Source organism: Coffea eugenioides, chromosome 6 (assembly GCF_003713205.1).
Source record: "Coffea eugenioides isolate CCC68of chromosome 6, Ceug_1.0, whole genome shotgun sequence".
NCBI classification, from domain to species: Eukaryota; Viridiplantae; Streptophyta; class Magnoliopsida; order Gentianales; family Rubiaceae; genus Coffea; species Coffea eugenioides.
In genome coordinates, this window is record NC_040040.1 from 12,850,297 (window position 1) to 12,866,777 (window position 16,481).

Here is a 16,481-nt window from a genome sequence, read left to right on the forward strand (position 1 = left end):
TCACCTTATCATTCAATCCAACTCATCTTCGATTTTCTTCCTTTCATAATGTCGGTTTCTTTAAGAGTTGATAATTTGGTTAATTTATTTTACTCATCTTCTTTTGGTTCAAATGAATCGCAAAGAGACTTTTTTTGGTGGAAAAAAGAAAGAAATTACAAGCACGTGTTTTTTTGGTACAAAAAGTTTTGGTCGAAAAAATTTTGAGTGATTTTGGCTCTAGTCATAAATAGATTCTAGTTAGTGACCATTGAAGTATGCTTAATCTACTCTCTCTTTCTTTTTTTAATCGTCTCGGGCACACGAGTTTTTGTAAAAAAAATAATTCGTTCTTACTAATTAAATCAACTATAAAGCACGCTAAAGGTACAAAATATCTCTATGCACTTTGAATTCAGTCCTTTTTGTGCATTTTCAATTATGGAACTTAGATCATGTGTTTGGGCCAAGTTAGTCAAACCTTGAACTAATTTGCCTTAATTGGCCTTCAGGGTCAGTGGATCTTTTTCCAACACAACAGTACATTTGTAAGAGATTGGTGTATTCTCTGTACAAATAATTGTACATCTCAAGAAACTTTTCCCGAGCTGGAAAACCAGTACTAAATGATTTACGAACCCTTAGGCGCCTTTCCGATTCAAAATTCCAAATGCGGTACCACCAATGAACCCAGCAGCCCTCCTGCAACACCCTCTTCCCACCCGCACCACGAAATGCACCACCGGTTGCCCAATCCTCGACAGCTTCTTACACGGCGGCATCCCTTGTAACTCAATTACAGAGATAGTCGCCGAGAGCGGCTGCGGCAAAACCCAAATCTCCCTCCAACTCCTCCTCTCTGCTCAACTTCCGACCTCCCTCGGTGGTCTCTCCGCCTCCTCGCTTTACCTCCACTCCGAGTTCCCCTTTCCCTTCCGCCGCCTCCGCCAGCTTGCCCTCTCAAACCCCACGCTCCAAAATCCACTGGACAATATACTAATCCATCCTTTACATTCTGCGGACCACCTGCTCGACTTATTGTCCCGCCTGGATCCCCTCCTTGTACACCCACCACCGCAGACCCGTTTCCCTATTAAACTCATTGTTATTGATTCCATTGCTGCTTTGTTTCGTTCTGAATTTGATAATAACCCGAGTGATTTGAAGAGGAGGTCGGGTTTATTCTTTAAGATTTCGAGCAAGCTCAAGGCACAGGCAATGCGGTTTGGACTGGCTGTGGTGGTTACTAATCAGGTTACGGATAGTGTTGATTCTTCGGATGGATTGAGGATTGGGAACTCTTGGTTTCTTTATTCTTCTGGGAGGAGGGTCTGTGCTGCACTTGGGTTATCTTGGGCTAATTGTGTGAATACAAGGCTCTTCTTATCGCGAGATGAGGAAAATGTTAAAGACGATGATGGTGACATTGTCAATACAAGAACGAGGACAAGGAGATTCATCAGCGTTGTATTTGCGCCGCATTTGCCTCATTCATCATGTGAGTTTTTTATTGCAAAAGAAGGGGTTTTGGGGTTTGATAGTTGCAATGACTTCCATTTAGAAAATAGAGAGCTCTAATGATGCAAAAGGTGAAGATAAAAGAGGCAAATCTGGTTTTTCTTCCCTTGTCTCTTTTACTTTATTTTTCTCTGTTTTGTAATTAATGCGATCGGGCTGAAGAAAAATGTAAGAGAAGTTTTGCAATAGACTTGGGAAAATTTCCCACTGTTGTGGGTTTTGTACAGCATGTAAAATTTCATTTAATTTGTGAGACATCATTCCTCTTTGCTCGAGGTATTCTCTGAATCTGTGAATTCCTGTAATGCATTGACAAATAACATGGAATTTTTTTTTAAGACCCTGAAAATAGTAGTTTTCCGAACGATAATCAATAAATATTCACACAGAGAACACTGAAGTGAGAGGCACTTGATTACATTCAATTTACCAACTGAAGAACTGCATTCGATCTGCTGAACCAGTATGTTGCATACAATGTGAAAACCTCTATTATAAGGACTAAAACAACCACATGACTTAAATTCTATCGATATTACGCCTCATATTTGAAGCTCAGACTGAATGGCTGTACTTTGTCCGTGCCCCATACTCGTTCAACATTTTGGAACTTGTGTTGAAGTCCCCAGCATCTCTGCTAGTTCATTTCTCCCTGATAAATAACTGTGAATGCAGCAACTGATGTTCAGCATGCTTCATAGTAGGTGGCCCTCTTTAAACTGGAAAACTCTTGGTAACTAAATGGAACGTCTTTTGAGTAATATATGATCAATACTTGCAATACTCGTATCAAGGTCGCCCTGTTTAAGTTTCTCATCGGATTAATGAAATCAAAGGTGAATTGTAAAATCAGGGATCAAACTGAAAGTATAACACGGCAGGAAAGAATTTTTAAGAAGTCTTTCTTTGCTTGCAAGTTGCAATCGTTAATTTATTGAACTTCGTTTCCAGCCAAATTCTATTTTCTTTTTTAGTACATGGCCAAGTTACTCAAACCTGTCACCAATGCAGGCAATCAGTAGATTTTTTGTGCTTTGGTTCTTTGGAGACTGGCTAATTTCAAAAAATGTCCCATCAAAGTATGATGCATAACAGCAAGCTTGATTATTAACTTCAGCCAGTTAACACGAGATCCTAAAGAATTTGAAAAGAGTGAAGACAAGTGCCAGAGTTGCCCGTGGTCACATCTCCAATTATCTAAGAGATGCAAACCCCACCCCCACCCCTCACCTAAAAAGAATATATAATTATGTTTTTCTGTGTGATGACGCGCAAAGACAAGATACTGAAACAATTAGAACAAGGGAGAACAGGCAGGAAGAGAAGCTATGGTCATAAAACATTTCTGTGAGTAGGGAAAGATTAGGTAAACCCCCACTATTTTTTATTTCCAAACAACAAATTTCATTACTGAACTCGACTCAAAATGTCAGCAAAATACATCCTACACCAAGAAGGAACCTTTTTAGCAGGTGCCTGATTTGTACTTCTAAAATTAGCAGTGTGTGAAATGATCACATGCTAGTAGCCCAATAAAGGAGAAACACAGACTACTGTCGATAAAGTCACAAGCATACCTGTTTTCATGCTCATTATCAATAAGCTACAACTTGGTCTCAGTTTGAGTAGAACAGGAAAGGAACTGCAAAAATATAAAGACAATTAGCCAAATAAAAATTAAACAACAACAACAACAACATTCAAAATGATCCAAAGATGAAATTTTTACTTTTTCCTTTCTCCACCTAACAGTATGCAGCCTCCTCAATCAGCAAGCAGAACAACAAGGCTATAACATCAAGTTACCATTTACCAAAATTCATTTCCAATAAAGAAGTTATCATCTTCCTAACTTTATAATTATCTTGACCTAAAAGTGGTGAACCTATTCCCAAACCCCAAAACAGGTAGCAAAACCAGCAAATAAGCAATGCACAGAGCCTCAACAAACTAATATAGTCAAATTCTGCAAACCCACAGATAAGCGATGAACAAAGAGGTTATATAAACAACTACAGTCGAATTCTGTACATCTACCTGCCAAAAGCTTAACAGGTAAACAGTATTGCATATCACTATGTTTACAGCAATTCAAGGTACGGATTGCCTAGACTTCCTATACTTTGGAGGAAAATTGTTATGTAACTAGTTTGTAGAATGTTTGATATACTTGGTAAGTACTCAAGAGAGTACAAAAAGAAGTAACTAATGCCAACACCACTTCACAATGATAATGATGCAAATTCAACATTTTGGCCTTCCTATAGGTAAAGCAGGTCTTGGAGAAGGATGCCAATCATGTCCACGATGTTTTAGATTGTTACGATAATAGAAGATATCCTTTAAGCAACACAAAACTTGAAAGTTAACCAGACCAGTTTGTAAAGAAGTTTGAGAGGTAACTACAATAAAACATGGGATAATTTCAGAAACCTCCCCTGAGGTTTCTGACAGTCTCACTCACCTCCCCTGAACTTTGCAAAATATCAGATACCTTCCCTGTCAGGTTATTGGGCCCTATTTGTGATATCATTGATGATGAATTGACAGATATACCCTTATAACTTATGATATATTTCGAAACTATGTTGACAGAATTAGTTAAATGAGTAATACGAATGATTAACCAACTTAACTACAATTTAGATGCAAAACTAATAGCGAATGATTAACCAACTTAACTATTATTTGCTCTTTATCGTTGGTTTAGCTGTGCACAAAGAGCTATTGGCTTCTACCTTCCAAAATGCAATAGGCACCTTGCCTTTTCCATCAATTTCAGATTTCATTGTTGTTAGATGGTTTGTACTGTTCAACAAAAATTAAAAGTCACTAATGATAATCTTGAGGGCAGATGTGGGATGAAGTGTTTTTCTCTCTCCTGATATATATTTAAAATTGTTTGTGCATTTGAATTGGGTGAGATTTGATACACTCTACTTAGTTTTAGGGGAGGTGAGTGAGACTGTCAAAAGCCTCAGGGGAGGTTTCTGAAATTATCCCATAAAACATTTAGAAAACATGTAGCAGCCAGAGAATGGTATAATGTTATATTAGCATTTGTGCATATTTTAAGGTAATTACAAACTAGATGGGGTTAAAAAAGAGTATCCACAAGTTAAGCAATTCTCTTCTTATATGCTAATCCTGAACCAGCATCTGTGGCTGATAGTAGAAATCATAATTGTCCGTAAAGCAGTGTGGTTGAATAACATGCCAATATCCTTAGCAGATATACAGTTGAAATCCAAGACAACAAAGTCAACTTCCTGACTTAAGAACAAAAATCAATTAGCAGAGAATCCTGTCACCATAAATATTCGCCCCTCCTCACATTCATTTAGTCAGTTTACAAGAGTCCAGGGCAGGAGTAATATTAATTTGATTTACAGTGACATTTTACAATCTCATTAAGAACTACTCAATTGAAATGTCTTCTATCACCTTGCAAGGTTCTTAGTTTTAATCAGAATCCCTGAGTTCTATGGGGTTTTTTAGCTACTTATGGTCACCGTATCTGGTTTTTTAATGTTTCCCACCACTTAATAAGAGAGATAACTGCACAAAATCTTACTATTTTACTGAATGATGGAAAATTATACTGAATCAGTTGCAATGGACCTGGAAACGGGTTCATTGATGATACTTGAATGTGGAGCAGAATGAGAACTCACCAATTAGAAAAACAGCCAACATGAAAACAAGTGTGAATCGGATAGAACAATTGAATGGCATCATTTGATGGGTTTGTGATTGTCTCTGAATTCTAGGCAATCGTCCAAAGAGCTACAAAACAATGAATTCTTATCAGATTTTTCAACACAAAACAAACCTAGTGAACCCATTAAAAACTCTTCCTGACTCTAACAGTATTAATACTTTAAAACACAAACAACAATTGCAAATTGATGGTAGTGCATTTGTGTGGATGCATCTCAAAACATATAAACAGCAATAGACAGGTAAATTGTTTCCACAATAGTTATTAACTGATTATAACAATCCATCTGTGAAGACATAAATTAACCTGATTCATCCATTGGATCCTCCTCCACATGCTGTTGCTTAACACTCCTCCCTTTGCTTGAGGATGATCTTCACCCTTTGGCCTCCAAAAAGCTGGTTTGAATCCTTTCTCTTTTGGTGTCGCCTCAATGTTCAGTGCTTTTGTTTCCATTTGCCCATCCCTGTGGTCAATCACAATCTCCAGTTTGCTCGAATCCGGTGAACTCCTTATTCTCTCAGCATTAAGCATCATATCTTGCTGATGACTCATACTATCTCCAGTTCCAGGGCTTCCTTTCATATCTAGTTCAACAACACTGCCCAAATCAACAATACACCGAGAACTTGCCGTATTTGGTTTTTCTCCTTCCACGCCAATATCAGCATTAGTATTAAAGTTCTTTCTAGTCCTCTTCTGGGGAGATCCAGTCTTGTTTGTTCCAAGCTTGTCGGCCCCATCACTCATGCTTTGAGAGCTCCAAAGGGGCCCCGAAAGAAACAATGCTAAGTCATCACGTTCTTTTTCATCTAAGTTTACCCATCGAAGGGACTGCTTACCATCCACATCAAATGATTCACTTAATGCTGCTTCAACACGGGAAATTTGGTTTTCTATAGCAGAAACAAATTGCCTATGCCTAGTCATTGTTACTTCATCAGAACTTCTTCTGTAGCTCAAAGTAACAGCCTTTTCAAACTCTTCCAACTAATCAGGGAACCACAGTACAATTAAACAAAAAGTTACTGAATGACCATTAAAGCCACTAGAAACTTTAACAGGATGCACAATCTATGAAACTAGAAAAAGTAGCAGAGAAAGCATAAATCCACGTAAACTAACAAAGCTATAAGCAACCAAATATCGCTACAGTAATGTCTTTATAGCTAACTTTACAGCATTAAAAAATAGTCACTTGAGTGGAAAAGATCATTTTTTTTCTTATTTTCTTTGTTTCAAGCATCAACTAACCTGCCATTTTGCAGTACCCAAAGCCATCTGAAGTTCCCTGGAAAGATCATCCCAAATTTGAGGTCTCATTCCTTCTTTGCTCTCTCTCAGCCATGTCCTGTAAGCCGATTCCATTCTGGCAACCAAAAAATAAACCATATATACTTGAACACAAACTGAAGAGGATGCAATCTTCGGACATTATTTTAATAACAGAACAACTATACAGTGTCAACAAATTGTCCAAAATATGGCCTTCCACAACAAAATACTGAAATAATAATAATAATAAAGAAACTTAAGAAATTTCATATGAGCATTTCCCGGAATTCTAAAAAGCACCAAGTAAAACTCCCGTACTTTATGCAATCAAAACCAGCTTCTTAACACCCTTCGTCATATTAAGAATATTAAAACAAACATTTGAATCATCCGCATCAAAAACGACAGAGAAAAGGACAAGTATGACTGAAGCAAAAGGTGAATTTGCCACCAAAAGGACAAAAAGGGAGGAAAAAAAAGCAAATCAAACCCCAGAAAATTAAGTACAAGAAAAATAGAATAACCAACAGAAAAAAAGAAAGGATAATTAAGTTGATGAACATACATATCGGCTGAATGTTGAACTTCTTCAGCTGCAGAGAAAAAGGTGTCCCTTTGCCACAGATCAAAACTGTTAGCAACCAACATCTCTTCTTCAAATTCTTTCCTTTCTCAGCAAACAAATACAATCAATAACTTCAAATATAAATGGGCTTTTCTCTAATTTGTATAAATATTGATAAACTAAAAAAAAATTATGAATTGATGGAAAAGAAAATGGCATGAAAAAAAAAAGTTTTCTGCCTTCACTTCTTTGCAGAAGGGGTGAAGCAAAGAAGGAAGAGAGAAAAAGAAAGTTAGGCAATAGAAAGAGAGAGGGAGAAGAGAGAGACGTAGGAGCGAATCCCTTCTTCCTCACTCCCTCTTTCTTTTGTTTTCTGAAAATTCGTGTCCGCTTCAAAGAAAGGTTTCTATGCTTGGTTTCCCAATTTTTAGCTCTTCTTCGGTTTTCTGTTGGCCGCAAATGTGAGTTTCTATCTGCTGTTATGGGTGTATTACGTCAAGAAGTGAGTCAACCACTTAAATAGGCATAGTCCATGCTATTAGTGGATGAGGCAGCAGTACAATGGCCTCATGAAGACATATACAATAAAATTCCTAATAATAAGCAAAGGAATATTAGTAGCTCCAGCTTAAGTATTAAACTGGTACCGGACTTGAATGAATGCTTAATTGAGATAATGAGTAAATTAATCAAGGTTGGATTAGTTTTTTTTTTTATTCAACTAGAAGGTATGAAGACGGCCTTTTGGCTTTTATATCTATTTGTCTCAATTAGTGAGATTTGTGTACTCAAATACATGTTCGTTTTAAGCATATGAATTTAAACTACTTAAATTAATCTTTTGCTATATATTTTGGCACTTATCCAACCTTACTGGTGCATACATTATTTGTGTAGGTAGGAGTAGGTTATTTTTCATTTGAAGATTTGTTGGACCAATTTCATATTGTTATTCTTTTTTAAGGTCAAATGCCTCTCTGTATACTCTAACATGTTCCCCTCCCCCCCCCAACCCAAATTTTTTTTTTAATAATTGGCAGCTTTTATGGTATCTTACATTTATGAGGAGGAACCAAACCAACTTGTATAAGAAATCGGAGAATATTTCCATTTAGATCAAGGAGCACATTGGTATATTTTCTGTACATTTTTATTTTATTTTATTTTAAGTGCAGAGATTTGAACCATCGACTTACATCTCAATATGAGTGGTTTTACATTTTTTTTTGGTGATCAATGGATTTTTTAATCACGTTTTCCTGTTCTTGAACTTGATTACACATTAAAATTTTCTTTCTAAGGGTAAAAATTAGTCTTATATCTTTTCTTTTTCTTTGTTTAATTGTTATTGAGTATTAAATTCATAAAAAGAAACCATGAGTAGATTCCAAGGTAGACGAAATTAGAATAGACTTTTGAGCTCCCAATGAAGAATATCATCATTGAAGAATTGAACCATAAGTAGGAGGTTAGGCACCATGAGTAGAGTTTTTGATCACGACAGGTTCGCAAGTTTAGGGACTGCGTTGGACGTGTTGCATTGCCACTGGCACAGCTGAGGTAGGTCGTGAGCTGCGTTGGACTCGATCACAACCCTGATTAATATTACTAAGTAGCGAGACCGTTTATTTGATATATAGTAAATAATAACGAGGTCCAAGGTCCTAAAAAGGCGTCGTCGGTTAACAGGGAGGAAAGGACAAAAGATGCTGAGTTGGGAATTGTTTTTTTGTGGGAAATGAGGATTTGGAGATTGCCCATTACCAAAAAGCATAGCACTTATTCTTGATTCCGATCATTATTAAGCATACACTACTTTGGAAGAAAGAAAAAAAAATTTTAAAAAAAGAAGGGCATATAGTAGAAGAAAGCTGAGTGGGTTTGATGGTGTTGGCCACAGCCACAGGGCCACAGGCCAGCCAACCACTATCCGTGCGTGGGAGGGTCCATTTCAGCCACCATAAGCCAGAAAGAAAGCCAACCGGGAACACATGGACCTCAAATTCCCCAAAATGTTGGCTGTGAGCTATCATTGCAGCTATTCAGCTTGTGAGGTTTTTGATTCCCAATTTAAGTCACATTTGGAGTTGCGGTGCAATTATAGAAAAAAAATTATTTTTAAGAACTAACTAAAATTATTTTTAGGATATTTAGCAATTAATTTTTCGTAACTTAAATATTCCAATTTTTGGTAACCTGAAAGTAAGGGTGTATTTGGATTGAAATGTTTTGGAATAAAATAATTTGTTTCATAAATTTCAATCACCTTGTTACCTTTCCAATCACATTTTTATCTCATATATATCATATCATGAAAAGTGATACAATAATTATTTCAAATAAATCATCCAAATAAACTCCTATCCAAACTAGCTTTAGAAGTTACCGCAACTCCAAACCGAAACCTAATTATTATTCTTTCCCGTGAGATTTTTTATTCTCAAGTTTAGAGCCCTGTTGAGATAGCCTTCTAATAAGCAAGCTTTTGCAGAGCATTTCGCTATATTTTCCTTGGTATAACTCACTAATTAAACATTTATCAGTTGATTATCTACATTCATCTCGTGTTCCGAACTATAATCTTATTAATTAAACAAGGTTGGTGCAATGGTGTGTATCCATATAAAAATTCATTTAGTCTTTCCTGTGAAAGGAAGAATGTAAACGCATGCTTGATCCATGATTTGTTTTTGATAAATAATTTGCAATTTCTCTTATTATTACAATGATACAAACAACAAAAAAATGAAGTATTGTTTGTAGATTATAGATGTCAATTAAGCATAATTGCGAATCTGGATGGTAGAGTATGGGACGACAAAAGTTTAAATGGTAGTACTAATTATTGAGCCCTTATAATTCCGTGATAAGTGACACGTAGTATTTTAATTAAGGCGTGGTTGATTGACTTGAAGCTTTGACGGGTATTTTATGTTGTCGGATTGCAAGTGGAAGATGATGAGAAAGAATTTTGCTGTGTCACGCGGTCCAACTCATCCAGTCACCAGCCACCAGCCACAACCAAATGTACCATCCCAGTCAGAAGTCATAACCATAAGTGACAACCTCTGTTTAACTACCAAATACAAATAGGAGAGTATGCCCTCTCACTTTAGAAACCACTGGGGCAATGGTTCAGTAGCCACCAGGAAGGGACTTAAGTCCCTCTTGGGCTGTTGGTGAGGGTTTGAAACTTTACTAGCAGCGAAAAAAATCTAAAAATTGTATCATAACACTCTCTTGATCTAGTTGAGTCTGTATACCCACTAACCCCTACAACAGTCTCCTTAGACTCCCCTCCTCCTAGATTAGGATAGAGTAGGTTATACAAATGTATCGTTGTTGAAAAAAAAAAAAAAAATGCCCTCTCACTTTAGAGCAAATGTCACAAATTTTTTGCCATTAAACCTGTTATTTAGCCAAAATGATCATTCAACTAATTAAAATATACATTTTGTCACCAAAAAATTATATGTTGTCATTAGTTGAGTGATTAAAAGGGAAAATTTTTAATAGTCGGGTGATCAAAAATATACTTTTTAATTTGTTAAATGACTATTTTGACTAAACAAAAAATGTAATGACTAAAATAGAAAATTCTAAATAGTTTAGAGGCTTTTTTGCCCACTTATTCCTTTCTTTATTTAACTGTTCTATCCTACCTAAAGAAGGCAGAAGGATCATCTTACTAAGTCCAAACTAAACACTGCAATTGTACTAATAATGTAGCATTTCTGGTTCTTGCCATTTTGCCATACCGAAGAATCACACTAATGATACTAGTAATCTAATGAAAATTTTGAAAGAAGACAAAAGAAAAGAAAATCTTTGCACGTACCTTTCTCCAGTTGTAGAGTGTTTTTCTTTTCGTTTTTTTTGGTAGAGGGAGATATATAGTCAAATTATTCTTCATAATGGTATTCCTAGCTCAAAAAATTACAAAACTAGTATATTATGCTTTTCTTTTTAGTAATCTTTTGGATAAAGTAAAATGGGCGACGTTCTTCGATGCGTTATTGACAGGAAGGTTGGGCAAGAAAAAATTCCGTTGACTTTCAAAAGCCCAATATTTAGATCCCTTGTTAACACCGGAATTGTAATACTTATACCAAATAGTAGGGTGTCAACCGGTCGGGGTCGGATTAAAATTGAAATTTTCGGATTCGAATCCGTTTTTTACGTAATAGACCCAAATCCGACCTATATACCTGACGGGTATTGATCTTAAAATTTTGAAACCGGATTTGATGGGCCTCGGGTCAGATCCGGATCTACCCATAAAAGAAGATGTCCAAAGTTAAATATTTCAAAATTAAATCCAAAATCAATCACAAATCCAATATCCAAACATAAACAAATCAAATTACAAAACTAAATCACAAATAGCTTGCAACAATCAATTTAAAACTAATCACAAATCAATCTACAAAATTATTAATTTGGTTAAAGAATATATTTAGAAAAATTTATATTTTATAATTATTAATTTATTGTTCGGATTTTGATCGGATACGGGTCAAAATCCTATATTCCATATCCGACCATTTTTTTTGTTCGAGTAAACGAATCCAGATCTGGGTTCGGTATCGAAATTATTTTTTAACGAAAATTTGAAAAAAATTATCGGATCCGGGTCAGGTTGGGATCCAAATCTGAGCCATTGACACCCCTACCAGATATGCATACGATTCAAGGTTTTTTTGAGGGACGCTTCAAGGTTAAATGTTGTTGGCTTTTAACATTAATCAAGATAGAATATGTTTCACCTTATCGACGCCTAGAAGTTTTTCCGTGCCGAAACCTCTTAGTACATGCGTTTTGGTCAATTCACCGTGCACCTGCTGTTTTTTAATTGTTAAACAATGATGTCTTCCTTTGCAGAAAATTTTACTGGTTTAAGTTGTAAAAGCCCCCACATAAAGGTAGGTTAGCTACTCACGGACTCAGGTGACTCCGTGCTCTAATGATGATCGATAAAGAAGAAGCATCCTTGTCTGACTTTTGGGGCATGCATGGATTGCCAATCAGCCATGCTTCTCATATTGTAGCAAGCAAGAGGCATGATAATTAATCACAACTGTATTTGTTGATTTTTCAAAACCTCCTCCGGCCACAGCCCTTGCTCAACAGCCACCACCATGCCTCAGCCCCGCCCCTGCTACCCTCGCGATGCATGTCCGGTGTCTATTTTTATAGCCTATGATCTTTCATTAGCACGAGGAAACCTTTATCGCAGTTGATATGTAATTTATATATCTATATTATGATTAACAAAATGTCCACTGCTGCCTGCCTCTTCCTTGCTCCATATCTCTATCAAGACGGGTGTCCGTCTCCATTGTCATCTTTATTACGTCGTAAGAGTCCCTACTTTTCTTCACCAAAGATTTCATGCTAGAAATGAATGACACCACGGATTTCCCTTCCTCCAAGATTAATGAACAGCACCACAGATTTTGGATTATGACATGTTTACAAGACTTTCAGCATTTTACTAACATTCTATTCAATACTTTACCATGTCCCAAGGACATCCTTGCCTAAACAAGATTACGGTGCCTTGCTTACCCAATCTACGCCACCCACATCAAACATATGTATACTCGAAAACAAAACGAGTTGCATTATGACATAAATTTGTGTCACTATTGGGGGTTGTCCACCTTTGAGAAGTTGAAATCCGTACCGAATCGACGAGTTCAATTGGTTGAACTGGAAACCAAATAGGTAAAACCGTTAAACAAAAACTCGATCAAAAAATGAGTTTGACCGAAAATCAAAAGAATCGTTTCGAATCGGGTTTTTTTCATCTTTTTTTTTCAAAACCTTTTTTTTTTTTTTAACTACTCTTAAGTCTCTTCACATATCCTACCATCAATCTCTCTCAAACAACTCCAATGGAAGATCTAAGTTCAAAAAGAGATAAAAAAAAAATGGAAAAAAAAGAAAGTAAAAAATTCACCTAGAAACATATTATTAATTTTATGATTTGACCCCTAGAGTACAAGAAAACTATTATTACACCTAGAAACATATTAGAACTTATAGCTAAAGCCCTAAATTCTTGTATTACTTTTCAAATAAGCTGACAGGTCGTCAGCATGTGCAATAATAAATACCTGCTCAAACTAAAAATAATTTCTGTAGATAGTGGTGAGCAGAGTCGAATCCACAGGGACTGGGAGTAATTGTTTCTTTTCAAGTTCACAGTGACAAGGGGGTGGTTTTGTGCAGAAAGTGACAATCAAATAAATTCAAATAAAATCTAAGAAACTACTAAAAATTAAATAACAAATTACTAAAATCAAATGAATGATAATTAAGAATCTAGCCAAGGAATAACTACTCAGGCACAGTCCATGTATCCGATCATTGATGCAAGAGAGGTTCACTTAATTTATTAATAGACTAGTTATAGCCATCGAGGAACTCTAATGACCAATTTTTCCTTAATTTATAGGTGACCAAGGTACGACTATTAGTCACCCCTAACCAGAAAAGTACTCCTAGGTACGACCGTAGAAATTAATTTTCCAATTGCATTAATAACCAGAAAAACCTAACCCTAATCAATAACACGCTACGAGGGTTATTTAAATTAGATTGCACGCTCCCCTAATGTGTAAACACACCAGTTGCCACTAATATTAATCAATCAAACAATTACGGATTTAATTGACTAAATTGGCACGAGATTAATATATCGCATTGAACATCGGGCCCTTGACATCCAATTAATAAAATAATCCCATGAAAATTAAATCAGGCAACATGCAAATATTAATAGATAAAGGAACACGTGAAAACTAATTAGATCTCACAGATCTTCGGGACTGCGCCGTCGAGTTGACCCTTGACTAGATGGAAGATTTAGCCACTCCGCATAATTAAATCACCACACGGATTAATAGATTGCAAAGGCATTGCGTTTTCTATTAAGAAGCAAGGAATAAAAGGTGTTTTTCCCGTTGGGGAATATCGTCGAACACCTGGCGTGTGTCAGAGGCCAGTCAGGAGAAAGAAAAACTAAAACTAAACTAAAAGACTAAAAACTAGAGATGTCTTCTTTCCCTACGTTATCCCTATTTAAGAAACAAAAGAAAGATAGACTAAAGCTATCTAGGTGGTCCCCACACATGTGGACAAAGCCTCCAAAGTACTTCTTGTTCCAAGTCTCTTTTACTTAGCTTTCTTTGAAGAGCCCAAATGACTTATAGCTTTGTGGTCCCCACCAATCCAAGGGCCCAAGGATTGAATCCCTTAGAAGTCTCCATATTCTTCATAAAATCCCTCCTTTTTGGTAGTTTTCTGTTTCATTCCTGAAATTAAGTCCAGATACCAAATATGAGTAGATATCAGCAATTAACACAATATTTATCAGGAATAAAAGGAGAAATTAATAATAAAATTACTAACAAATTATACCCTATCATAAGCCCTCCAATTTGGTTATAAACTTGTTGAATATGCATTAAATAGTAAGTTGCATAAATTGCTACTTAATTATACTACTTTATTTGTATTTTCTTGTAAAGTATCTTAGAAACATCAAACATACATCGAACTTGCCTGTTTTAATATTAATATTTTTAAAAAATTTTACATAATGTATTCATTTTTAAAATTAAATATATTTATGACATAATGATAATATCATCCGATTCTTGGATAGATACCCGTTAACCCCTGATCTCGATCGAGTCGGTGGCCGATCTGAGTTTCAAAACATTGGAAATAATCGTAAAAAATTATGTATAAGATTATCAATTTCTCGAACTAGTCACTAACCATGGATCAAGGTCATCATAATCAGGAAGGAGAGACAAAATTAAACACTAAAATAATCACCCAAAAAAAATCACCCACTGACTTGTACGATCACAACTCGTAGGGTCAACACCGACGGAGGCTCTCTTCTAATGGCCACCAGTCATCAGGACCTAATACAGTTTATATCGACACAAAATCGATTCAAATTCACTAAGCCAAAATGATGATGATTAAGGAGAAACAACTCGAAAATTTACCTTAATCACGAAAACTCACCACATTATCATGACCTGCAGCCGCCTGACCATCATCATCATCAAGATTACTCCCTCGGATTGGATTCAACACTTGATCAACCTCCCGGAAAGATACAGTCAGACTGCTCAATTTTTCATCAATAGCATCAAGCTGGTTAAGAATAGACGGTGACGGGAGATCACCATTGACGACCCCGGAACACTTATCAAATATATCTTTCTTACTTTGGAAAGAATCCTTCACGGCGTTGTAGAATTCCATATTTTCTTCGATCTTTGCAACTACTCCGTCCACATAATCCACAGCCTTGCTCATGCTGTCCAGTTTTTGCTGCGTTGTACAGAGGTAGTTCATCTTATCAAAATTTTGCATGACATCTTGGGCGGTCTGCGACAGAACCTGAATTTCAGCACTGACTTGATCCATTAGCGGGATAAATGCTGGCAGCTCGACATGAACGGCATTGCGGAAATGTTGCTCGGCAGCCCTGAAGCCATCAAGCATCTCTTCCAGAAGTAATCGGCATTCCGACATGGCTACTCCGATGGCCATTGACGGAGTTGACATCTCAGATTTTTCTTTTTTCCTTTTGTAAATTCTCACAAGAAGCCTAGAATTGATGATACTACTAAGTGCTAACTGGAATAGACTCCTCCTAATGGTAGACTCCTCAAGTTAAATAGCGTACAGCCCATGGAATCCATTTTCTTGATAACTTTTACATTACCCAAACATGTTTGTATGGATGGATGATTATTTGCCAAAATTTATTTGCTTACGTCATCGTTACAATTTCCAACACGCTTTTTTATCTTCTCAATTACCTTTTTATCTCACATACATCACATCACAAAAAGTGCTACAGTAAAAATATCTCAAATAATTTACAATCCAAACAGATGATAATCTAATATTCTTCACACTCATAATTTATCTATAAAATGAGAATTTCAAGTTTTCGCTCTAAATTCTAAATTAAAAAATAAATTGCAAATTTTGACATATATTTGATTATGCTCTTGCAAACAAACTAGATAGGGATTTGTTTCTCAAAATTCAACCACGACTTAATAGAGTGGCAATGGATGCTTCAGAAAGTATATAATAATTCCCTTCCTTTCCCCGACTCAAATGCCAATGATAATGTGGTTTTCCTCGCGGAGAAAACTGCAACTTGGGCCTCTTTTTTCTATCTGTTACATACACGATACAGGGTAGATCCCATGAATTCTAATTGACCTTGCATCAATTACATGTAACATAATGCAATATCGAGTCGCTCTGAACTACCCGTTTTTCTCCTGGATTCATCACCAGTACAATAAACAATACTACACAAAAATGCGTATGAATAACCTATAGCAAAATACACGGCATTAGGCATTACGAAAACAC

The 16,481-nt window shown here is 36.2% G+C and overlaps 3 protein-coding genes across 5 annotated transcripts; 1 reads left to right on the forward strand and 2 right to left on the reverse strand.

Moving 5' to 3' along the window:
- Positions 1-601: 601 nt before the first annotated feature.
- LOC113775142 (DNA repair protein XRCC3 homolog) lies at positions 602-1,776 on the forward strand. Its single transcript, XM_027319901.1, has one exon. The coding sequence runs from the start codon at positions 664-666 to the stop codon at positions 1,555-1,557; it is 894 nt and encodes a 297-aa protein (XP_027175702.1). The 5' UTR covers positions 602-663; the 3' UTR covers positions 1,558-1,776.
- A 70-nt stretch (positions 1,777-1,846) lies between these two features.
- Positions 1,847-7,517, reverse strand: LOC113775141. 2 transcript variants are annotated; one of them, XM_027319900.1, is made up of 6 exons: positions 7,059-7,517; positions 6,473-6,587; positions 5,525-6,208; positions 5,172-5,283; positions 3,075-3,139; positions 1,847-2,160 (listed from the first exon to the last, which is right to left on the reverse strand). In XM_027319900.1, exons 1-5 carry the CDS (start codon positions 7,139-7,141, stop codon positions 3,114-3,116), a joined length of 1,020 nt encoding a protein of 339 aa, XP_027175701.1. In that variant the 5' UTR covers positions 7,142-7,517; the 3' UTR covers positions 1,847-2,160; positions 3,075-3,113. The 2 variants fall into 2 exon arrangements, with proteins under 2 accessions (XP_027175701.1, XP_027175700.1); XM_027319899.1 differs by having other exon boundaries at positions 1,847-2,297; positions 7,059-7,516.
- A 6,831-nt stretch (positions 7,518-14,348) lies between these two features.
- Positions 14,349-15,802, reverse strand: LOC113776359. 2 transcript variants are annotated; one of them, XM_027321497.1, is made up of 3 exons: positions 15,105-15,802; positions 14,929-14,998; positions 14,349-14,377 (listed from the first exon to the last, which is right to left on the reverse strand). In XM_027321497.1, exons 1-2 carry the CDS (start codon positions 15,651-15,653, stop codon positions 14,975-14,977), a joined length of 573 nt encoding a protein of 190 aa, XP_027177298.1. In that variant the 5' UTR covers positions 15,654-15,802; the 3' UTR covers positions 14,349-14,377; positions 14,929-14,974. The 2 variants fall into 2 exon arrangements, with proteins under 2 accessions (XP_027177298.1, XP_027177297.1); XM_027321496.1 differs by lacking the exon at positions 14,349-14,377 and having other exon boundaries at positions 14,814-14,998.
- Between the last annotated feature and the right edge of the window lie 679 nt (positions 15,803-16,481).

What these genes read in the sequence shown, in the direction of transcription:
- LOC113775142 (XM_027319901.1), top strand. Translation starts at nt 664, where the DNA reads ATGAACCCAGCAGCCCTCCTGCAACACCCTCTTCCCACCCGCACCACG.
- LOC113775141 (XM_027319900.1), bottom strand. Translation starts at nt 7,141, where the DNA reads ATGTTGGTTGCTAACAGTTTTGATCTGTGGCAAAGGGACACCTTTTTC. An exon ending in GTTCAACATTCAGCCGATAT is followed by an intron (nt 6,588 to 7,058) that starts GTATGTTCATCA and finishes TTTGGTTGCCAG; the next exon opens with AATGGAATCGGCTTACAGGA. An exon ending in TGGGTACTGCAAAATGGCAG is followed by an intron (nt 6,209 to 6,472) that starts GTTAGTTGATGC and finishes TTCCCTGATTAG; the next exon opens with TTGGAAGAGTTTGAAAAGGC.
- LOC113776359 (XM_027321497.1), bottom strand. Translation starts at nt 15,653, where the DNA reads ATGTCAACTCCGTCAATGGCCATCGGAGTAGCCATGTCGGAATGCCGA. An exon ending in CTGCAGGTCATGATAATGTG is followed by an intron (nt 14,999 to 15,104) that starts GTGAGTTTTCGT and finishes AAACTGTATTAG; the next exon opens with GTCCTGATGACTGGTGGCCA.